Here is a 10,275-nt window from a genome sequence, read left to right on the forward strand (position 1 = left end):
TCACCAGACATCCCACTATCCACTGTGCTGCCTGTAATGGCCGTAGCCATTTTCAGTGTGTGGGCTGCACACTGTGCTCCAGAAGCTTCGTCTGTCCACGAGTCTGCTCCCGAAGCTTCGTCTGTCCATGAGTCTGCTCCCGAGGCCTCGTCTGTCCACGAGTCTACACCAGAGGCCTCTTCTGTCAAAGAGTCTACGCCAATGCCCCCAGAAGCAGCAGCTCCGGCTGCAGAACCTCCTAAAGGGGCGGCGTTTCCCCAAGGACTCTCTGCCCGTCCTGTCACGGCCATGAAGGCCATTCATGACTTCCCTGCCTCACCTGCCCAAGCATCTGCGCCCATGCCCCCAGAGGTGTCAGCGCATGCTGTAGATCCTCCCGCCAGGTCGCAATCAAGAAGACCCATATGAAACTCTCTGCCTGTCATGCCACGGCCAAGAAAATCATGCATGAACACACCGCTCTGCTATGCATGTCATTAGTCCCACTGTGGATATCTCTGCTCCTGTTTGCTCTGCCTGTTCTGCCTGCCCTGCAATGGCTCCCTGTTATGCCTGCTCTGCCTGCCTCGCCATGGCTCCCTGTTATGCCTGCTCTGCCTGCCTCGCCATGGCTTCCTGTTCTGCCTGCTCTGCCTGCTGCGCCACGGCTTCCTGTTCTGCCTGCCCCACCATGGTCCCCTACTCTGCCATTGCTCCACGGCCCAGGCCCTCCAGTACTTCATGGCCTGCTACTGCTCCACGGCCCAGGTCCTCCAAGGTTCCACTGTCTGTCACAGCTCCATGGCCCTGGTCCTCCAAGGTTCCACTGTCTGCCTCTACTCCATGGTCCAGGTCCTCCAGTGCTTCACTGTCTGTCCCTGCCCAACGATCCAGGTCCTCCAGTGCTTCACTGTCTGTCCCTGCTCCATGATCCAGGCCCACCTGCTCTACATGGACCTGGCCCTCCGTCCCACCCCCTGTTTTGCCTCTGTTCCCCCACCCACCTGGACTGTTGTTGTTTTGAGCGCCAGGAGTCGCTCCTAGGGGGGGGGATTCTGTAACGCCAAGCCAGCAGAGGGAGCCCTCACCCTAGGACTGTCTGCATGCTCCCTCTGCTGCTTCTACTGTTACTTCCTGTTTGACACTATTTAAAGACTGACCATGTGCTCTATACTTTGCGAAGTATTGCCAGTTTCACCTGCCTTACCGAGCGTTTACTATTACTCTGTTGGGTCTTGCTTTGTTCCTGGATTTTGCATTTACGGATTACCCCTGTTTGGATTATTTGCCTGTTTGGACTGATTTCAAGATTTGACCGTATTCTGCCTTTCGACTATCGCTCTCTGGATCACCCCTGTTGTCATGTTAGCCTTATTGGACTGTCTGCTCGGTATTTGACCCACTGCCTGTTTATATTCTCTGCTGCTTGGATTACGTTTCATGTTGTGTTTGCTATTGGACTGCCTTCCGGTATTGACCCTCTGCCTGCTCTTGTGTATTCTGATTCCTTTAATAAACATCCGCTTTTGGATTCCACCTCTGCGTCCTCGTTACAAGTATGCGCTTTCTGTATATAATAACACGAAATTTTGTAGCAAAAACATGGAAATAGTCTGAAGTTTTTATCCTGTTTGTAACTATATTTATTTGCTTGATAGTGTCATTGTGGGTTTTTGTTATTTTTCTGTTTTAGGCTGTAAGGACTTAAGGCTGAAATAACTGAAATCATTTGGCAGAGTGATATGCATTTCCCTGAAAATAAGTGCACAACTTAGAATGTTCGTCAGCCAATCAGATTAAAGCGCACGCATCATAAAACAACCATATTGGCCGAATTAAACTCATATTCTGCTGATTATTGCTGCTGAAAATGGTCAGTTATTGTCAGGTTTTGGGGCTACACTAATCGTTCGGACCGGGAACAAACATTTGGAGTGCTATAGACTGCCAAAAGTTCTAACAAATCAAGGAGAAGAGTGCCAAAAACTGTCTGAGGAACAAAATCAGGATTTCCAGGGCATAAAACAAAACATTTGTGTTTGTTCTTAGCATTTTCGGTCAGGGAGGTGAAATATTAGGCTAATATCTTAATTACTGCTCGTATTTGCAGGTCTGTAATGTAGGCCTATTATCTTAATTATGTACACACTGGTTTGTAGTGAAAACAGTTGTACCGTTTACTGCATGTTGTTATTCTTCTCATTATTTCCCTATAGCGGCAAATGAACCAGAAATCACACCCATAGGCTTACTTCAGCGTTAAAGTAAAAGGTGGATGTCCATCTTATTTTTCCCATAAGACTGGGCATGGCCATTTGTACATTTTATGGGTCTGGTTTTCAGTTTTATTTTTACTTGTACAAAACAGCTTGTTTTGTTGCTTGATATTGCAAATAGGTGTGTCTTATCATGTAATTTTAATGTAAGCTTATTATCTTAATTCTGAGTACACTGGTTTGTAGTGCATAGTTTGTAGTTTGTTTAGTGAAACTCCCTATAGTGGCTATGAACCGTAAGTCTCACCCGTAGGCTTACTTCCACGTTATATAAGGTGGATACATTAAATGAGTCCCTTGCTGTTTGGATTCAAACCAAGCAACATTCAATAGGTAAGAAAGGGAGTGACACTGGAAAAGAGTTGAATACTTTTATAATAAAGCTCTGATTTGCAAGAATCTGAAAAAAAAAAAGATGTTCAATCTTTTTGAAAGTGTAGAAGATGTTATTTAAGAATAAATCTTTCAAGACCCTGATTCCTTTCTTTTCCCAAACACGCATGAATCCATGTGAAATGAATAATAGTATAAATATTTAGTAAATATTTTTAATATATGTATTTTTAGTATATTTAATCTTGTCTTAAAGGGTTACTCCACCCCAAAATAAAAATGTTGTCATTAATCACTTACCCCCATGTCGTTCCAAACCCGTAAAAGCTTCATTCGTCTTCGGAAGACAATTTACGATATTTTGGATGAAAACCGGGAGGCTTGCGATTTTACAATATGATAACACGACAATATCTGATTCAAAGGAAAGAATCAAAAATACAATAAATAAATGAAATAATAAAGGAACAAAGTATATGATTAGTGATATAATGTGTATACACTGATCAATTTAGGCAATAATTTAATGTATAATATAATAGTGTTTTTTATTATTATTATTAATGGTAAATGCAATTTAAATTTATTTTAAAACATTTATTTATTTAAACGTTTTCTTCACACCTAAGAAGGAAAAAACTCCTATGTATGGGAAAAGACATTAAAAACAAAGGACACATAGACTGTTTTTCAAGGGCGATGTCAATCTTTACGTTAATTGAAAACATTAATGTAATGACAGTTCAAGATGTTTCCTGCAACATTCTTTATATCTGTGTCACCCCAAATCCAGAAGCTCATCTTTGCTGTCCACCTGACTCATCTGAATTGTTCTCTAATTTCATAATCTGTAATTTGCTCTGATGTCCATGTCTTCACTTGCTCCATCAGTCAACAACCCTCATTCAAGTTCTGCACACATCCCGTTTGATGAATGACTGACATACATTTCGGTCTGTTTTTCCACACAAAGCTCTGTGCCTAAATCTGTGCCTATTTGTGTTTGTTCGAAAGCTCGAAAGTCTCAGCCATTGGTGTATTCATTACAACTATTACTCATTCCTCTGACAATAAAAAGTGACAACAGTTGTCATTACCTGCAGATATTTCATAACGCCCTAAACACACCTCATGTTCCACAAGCTTACTTTGTACTTTGTTTTCTAAATTGGGGCTTCCCCTGGATTTGTTTTGTTGTGATGTTAAGCAAGTAGCAATTAATACAAACAAACTCTAACGGAAAACCTAACCCTAAAACCTGGAACATTTACCATTTTCTAAACGAATAAAGATACAATTTTTCTTCAGGCATTCTTTCAGTATTTAATAAAATATAAATGTTTTGGTGCAGTACAACTTTGTTAATTGGTTAAAGGTAAGTTACATTACTATTTGTAATAATTCATAGAATATTTTTATAGACAACATTTGTATTTTAACTTAAAAGTAACCTAATTTTAGCTACCTTGTACTTTATATTAGATTTGATGGGGCATTTAAGGTAAAATATTATTAAAACAATGTTTATTATGAGTAGAAAGGTTAAATGGCCACTCCCAGAATTCCCTGCACAAGCCATCACATTTAAATTTTATTTAAGTTCATATCCTTCTGATTGTTAATATGTGCACTGGGGTGTTTTATGTTGGATTTTATATTATTTAGATATTTTCACTTTCACTTTTCTTTATATTTTAAGTTAAATAAGTCTGTCCTGTAATGTTTGTGATGTCATTATTGTTTTACTTGCAAGTTTTAATCATAATTTTAACCAATGTGTGTAGCCATTGTTTGTACTTTTAATATATACATTTATATTATTATCAATTATATATTAATATATATAAATATATACAGGTATGTGCCAAAAAATTAGAATATCGAGGGAAAGTCCATTTATTTCAATAATTTGTTTCAAATAGTGAAACTTGTATGTTATATTAGTTCACTACACACAAAGTGAAATATTTCAAGCCTTTATTTGTTTCAATTTTGATGATTATGGATTAAAGCAAAAAAAAAAAATCCAGTATTTCACAAAATTAGAATATTTAATGTGACCAATAAAAAAAGGATCTTAAACACATGTTGGCCTTCTGAAAAGTGTGTTAATGTACTGTATTATGTCCTCAGTACTTTGTTGGGCCTCCTTTTGCACTAATTACAGCATCAAGGCGGCGTGGCATGGAGGCGATCAGCCTTTGACACGGTTGAGGTGTTATGGTAGCCCAAGTTGCTTTGATATTGGCCTTCAGCTCGTCTGCATTTCAGGGTCTCTGTTCCCTCATCTTCCTTTTGACAACACCCCATAGATTTTCAATGGGGTTTAAGTCAGGCGAGTTTGCCAGCCAATCAAGTACAGTTCTTCCATGGCTATTAAACCAGGTACTGGTAGTTTTGGCTTTGTGGGCAGGTGCCAAATCCTGCTGGAAAATAAAATCATCATCTCCAAAAAGCTTGTCGGCAGCAGGAAGCATGAAGTGCTCTAAAATTTCCTGGTAGACAGCTGCGTTGACTGTGGACTTGATAAAAGACAATGGACCCACACCAGCAGATGACATGGCTCCCCAAACCATCACTGACTGTGGAAACTTCACACTGGATTTTAAGCAGCTTGACTTTTGTGCCTCTCCGGTCTTCCTCCAGACCCTGGGACCTTGATTTCTAAATGAAATGCAAAATTTGCTTTCATCGGAAAACAAGACTTGGGACCACTGGGCAACAGACCACTACTTTTTCTCCTTAGCCCAGCACAGACACTTCTGACGTTGTTTTTGGTTCAGGAATGGCTTGACACATGAAATTCTACAGCTGTAGCCCATGTCATGCAGACGTCTGTATGTGGTGGTTCTTCATGCACTGACACCAGCCTCAGTCCACTCCTTATGAAGCTCCCCCAGATTTCTGAACCGCCCTTGCTTGACAATCCTCTCAAGGCTACGGTCATCCCTGTCACTTGTGCACCTTTTCCGGCCACATTTTTCCCTTCCTCTTAACACTCTGTTAATATACTTCGATACTACGCTCTGTGAGCATAAAAGCTTCTTTTGCAATTGCCTTTTGAGACTTTTCCTCCTTATGGAGGGTGTCAGTGATGGTCTTCTGCACAACCGTCAAGTCAGCAGTCTTCCCCATGATTCGGAAGCCTACTAAGCCAGACTGAGACAATTTAAAGACTGAGAAAACCTTTGCAGGTGTTTTGCGTTAATTAGCTGACTAGATTGACACACAGGGAGCCTGGAATGTTGAACTTTGTCATGATATTCTAATTTTGTGAAATACTGGATTTATTTATTTTTTTATCTTTAATCCATAATCATTAAAACTGAAACAAATAAAGGCTTGAAATATTTCACTTGGTGTGTAGTGAACTAATGTAACATACAAGTTTCACTTTTTGAAACAAATTATTGAAATAAATGGACTTTCCCTCGATATTCTAATTTTTTGGCACATACCTGTACATAAAATATAGGCACTAAATAGAGGTATGAGGAAGAGAAACAAAATAAAGACCTAGGCGAGGAGGAAGAGGCTGGGTTAAGCTAAAAAACCTGTTATTATTGTCTTGCCTGTCAGTTTGGTGGTTTAATTTGAGCTGTTGCTCAACACCTTAGAGTTTTAAGAGTATATAAATCACCATCAGATGCCATCAGAAACGAAGCACATGAGCAGAGGAACTCTCAACATGGGGATTCAACAGCAGCTGTGTTTTCTTGCAAGCCTGTTGCTTGTTATTCAAGCTGCACCGACTCCACCGCCATCTGACAAAGATAAAGCCATTGCAAAGGTATGTTTTTCCATATAATACTTGTATTTGCCAGTTTTGCCATTGCCTAGAATTTGTCTAATAATTCCTTGTTTATTTGCCTTCTAGGATTACCTGAGAAACTTCTACAATCTGAAACGCTTGTCAAACTCTGCCTCTTTTAGCCCAGGATCAAGCAATGATACCACGTCCGAGAGGCTGAAAGAGATGCAGAAGTTTTTCGGGCTTGAGGTGACTGGAAAGCTGAACAAAGAAACACTGGACGTGATGAAGATGCCCCGCTGTGGAGTTCCAGATGTTGCCGCGTACACCACATTTGGAGGCTCACCCAGATGGGAGACCAACAAGCTCACCTACAGGTGTGTATAATAACAGTCCTCTTTGCATCACTGGAAAAAGGCAAAGTGAAAGAAGCAGATAAATAGAATGATTCTTTTCCACAGAATCGTCAACTACACACCTGACATGACAAGAGCGCAAGTGGATGATTCCATAGCGAGAGCCCTGCAGGTCTGGGCCGAAGTCTCTCCACTGAGATTCACCCGTATCATCAGGGGCACAGCTGACATCATGATCTCCTTTGCTGTAAGAGGTAAGTTTCATCTATCAGTTTATCTAACTTCATATTTTGTTTAACAACCGTGTGCTTTTCATTTTGATCAATTCTTTTGTAGTAAAGTTAAACTTAGTGTTTCTGTGATATAAGGTATGACGGGGCTAAAGGCACCCCAGGGTAAAAGGCACCTTTGATATTTTCCTCTAAACCACTAGATGGCAAAAAAACGTGGCATAGCCAAAACATCCGCTTTTCAGCATACACGTGCGATATTGGTTGATCCTTGACACGATCACGGGCAGTCGATTCTGTGCTTGCTTGATCTAATATTTGATGTTTTTAAAAATGTTGTAGATTTAAGTAGCAAACGAGAATCGAGCACCCCTGCTGTTGGGGGTAAAGGGCACAATATTAACATGATAATTAATAGAAGGCTGATATTTCCATTTGTTGACATTAGATTCAGATGGTAAATGTCATATATTATGTTGGATGTCCATCTTAGAAAAAATCACCATGTTTATAATGAAATTCTAAACAATTTAAACTTAGCTATTAATCGTATCACATTATTCTTTAGGGTCTTAATGAAAAGTCTATAATTTACTTTGGTTAAAAATTCTCAGTGGTTGTGTAAAAAAACACCCTTTTTACCTTGTCAAAATCAGCTCTGCAAAAATCATCTCATTCTGGACGAGCCTGCTTTAAATGCAGGTGAGCTCTGCTTGCCCCGCCCCTCTCTTCTCTTTGTGGAGAGACGAGCCTGTTTATCATTTTATCATTATAGGGTAGATTTGTATAAGCATTAACTTAAACATTATTAAAAAAATTGTATCAATACTGTGTGCCTTGTAAAAGGCCCCCCTTGCCACCTCATACATTTATGAGAGTTTTTAACAAAATAAACAACTTGTATGATTTATTTTCACATAAAATATGTTGCTCCATAAATGTTCAATACAAATATTTTTCTGCAATCATATTCTTCGGGCATAGTGAAAAGCACATTTTTTTCTTAGGGGGTGCCTTTAGCCCCATTGTACCCTACATGTTAAAAGAAAGTCACAATTTAATCAAAAGAAAAAAAAATTTCAGATTTAGAACAGTTCAATTCAACTCAGTGCACAACAATTTTTAAAATAATAAAAAATAAGTATTTTTTAAAATACAGATTCTTAATGTTACCTATATGTATGTATTTAAGGAGAGCAGAAGACAAATAAACTCTTTCTTACAGATCATGGTGATGGTCTGGCGTTTGATGGACCAAAAAAGACTTTGGCTCATGCCTTTGCTCCCGGTTCTGGAATCGGTGGAGATGCACATTTCGATGATGATGAATCTTTCACATTCCGCTCATCTAGAGGTGAGTTTTTTTCTTTTCTTTCCTTTTTTTGGCTAAAATATTTTTCAAAGCCTCAGCTTTGATACTTTCAAGTAAAAAAAAATAAGTGACAAATTAACCTATTCTGTTTAATTTCTCCACAGGTCATGTCCTGTTCTTGGTGGCCGCCCATGAGTTAGGTCACTCTTTGGGTCTCTTTCATTCCAACGTTCCTGGTGCTCTGATGTTTCCTACATACACCTTTACTGATCCGGATCGTTCCCCTCTGACTTCTGATGACATTGAAGGGATTCAGTCACTCTATGGTAAAATGATTGGCAAAATAACATCTACAATTTTTTATTAGTCAAAAATATTAAGTTGTTTGTTTACTATGTGGTAATTCCATCAGGTTCACCACGACCACAACCACTACAACCACAACCACTACAACCTCAACCACTAGAACGACAACCGGAACGATCACCACCACAAGATTGTCAAAATCTGGTCTGGGATGCAGTGACGAGTTTTAAGGGAGAAACTGTGTTCTTCAAGGACAGGTAATATATTACAAAACAGACACCAAACTTGTGTATTTTATATACAGTATAAACAAAATATTGAAATCAAAGTCTCTTTCCACAGCTTTTTCTGGCGTAGTTCTTCAAGCAGTAGTGCAGTGGCACGTCAGATCAACAGTTTTTGGTCCAGAGCTCCTGATAATGTAGATGCTGCTTATGAGGATCCAGCGCAAGATAAGCTTTTCCTATTCAAAGGTATCTTCTCAAACAATCTGGGAATGCTGAAACCACAATCACACTTACGATCTGTATCTCCATGCTCAGAAAAACTCTTATTATGGCTTTTATTTATTTATAGGTACACAAGTGTGGGCTTTCAAAGGCCAAAATCTTGAGCCTGGCTATCCTAAACCTCTCAGCAGCTTTGGTCTCCCAGCATCTGTGACAAAAGTTGATGCTGCCGTCCACAACCAGCACACAGGAAAAACACTGCTGTTCTCTGACAAATATTACTATCGGTGAGTCAAGTGCTGGAATATAAACAAAACCCTATAAAATGTACTCTAAACATACATCAGAATTTTCAATTTCCTGTTTTTTTTGGTAGTTATGATGAGAGGAAGAATCAGATAGATGAAGGGTATCCCAGACGAGTGGAAGATGCATTTGTAGGGTTGAGTGGAGAGGTTACAGCAGCCCACATGACCAACAGTAGGTGTTTCTAACTTCCTTTTCTACAGATCTGCAACAATACGAAGAAGTTATTGTAGCATTAATGTACACATTGACCTTTTTCTTCCAGATAACATTTATCTCTTCAGTGGGAAAAATTTGTTTGAGTTCAGCTCCAAAAACGCAAAGCTCCTTCGTTTGCTGACGAGCGATTTCTTCCAGGTCTGTAAGTCAGCTTCCCTGAAGCATTGATGGAGATGAAACATAACAGGGTATTTTAAAACTACAGCACTGACTTTAATACATGTGCCTATAAACATTCAAACTCAACTATTCATTAACTGTTCACAGTTGTCACTGGACTTGTAATTTATTGTTGTTATGATTTTAAAAGAATGCATATTAACAGAATAATTGAGTGTATTGATTGTTTTCAAATAAATGAAAAAGCTTAATTCAATTCAAAACCAAGCATGTTCATTTTGAATGCAAAAATTGTATTTGGTTGGGAAACTCTCAAGACTCAGAGCCTCTTAGATAATATCTTTTAGATTGAAACATCTAAACACCCAAGAATAAATAAGTGGTTTTTTTTTTATAAAATGTCAGATTACAGCACATGTTGCCATTGATATAATATGAAGTGTTTCTGCAGATGAGGTTTTAATGAAATGAATGAGTGTCTTGTTACCTCAATGTGTTTGTAAAATAAAAACAAGCATATTATTTCTGTCACATATGGGCCACTCAGACACAGTGCCTTGCAAAAGTATTCAAACCCCATTTTTTCCTCACATTTTGTTATTGTTAAACTGGTTAAATAACTTTATTTTCACATCAGT

At 38.9% G+C, this 10,275-nt stretch overlaps 1 protein-coding gene across 1 annotated transcript; it reads left to right on the plus strand.

Annotated features, from left to right (window-relative positions):
- The first annotated feature begins 6,248 nt into the window (after positions 1–6,248).
- LOC127172467 (collagenase 3-like) lies at positions 6,249–9,846 on the plus strand. The gene is made up of 10 exons (XM_051121742.1): positions 6,249–6,378; positions 6,466–6,716; positions 6,801–6,949; positions 8,151–8,279; positions 8,402–8,563; positions 8,650–8,800; positions 8,886–9,016; positions 9,120–9,279; positions 9,369–9,472; positions 9,564–9,846. The coding sequence occupies exons 1-10, from the start codon at positions 6,256–6,258 to the stop codon at positions 9,683–9,685; spliced, it is 1,482 nt and encodes a 493-aa protein (XP_050977699.1). The 5' UTR covers positions 6,249–6,255; the 3' UTR covers positions 9,686–9,846.
- The last annotated feature ends 429 nt before the right edge of the window (positions 9,847–10,275 follow it).

This window comes from Labeo rohita, chromosome 10 (assembly GCF_022985175.1).
Source record: "Labeo rohita strain BAU-BD-2019 chromosome 10, IGBB_LRoh.1.0, whole genome shotgun sequence".
NCBI classification, from domain to species: Eukaryota; Metazoa; Chordata; class Actinopteri; order Cypriniformes; family Cyprinidae; genus Labeo; species Labeo rohita.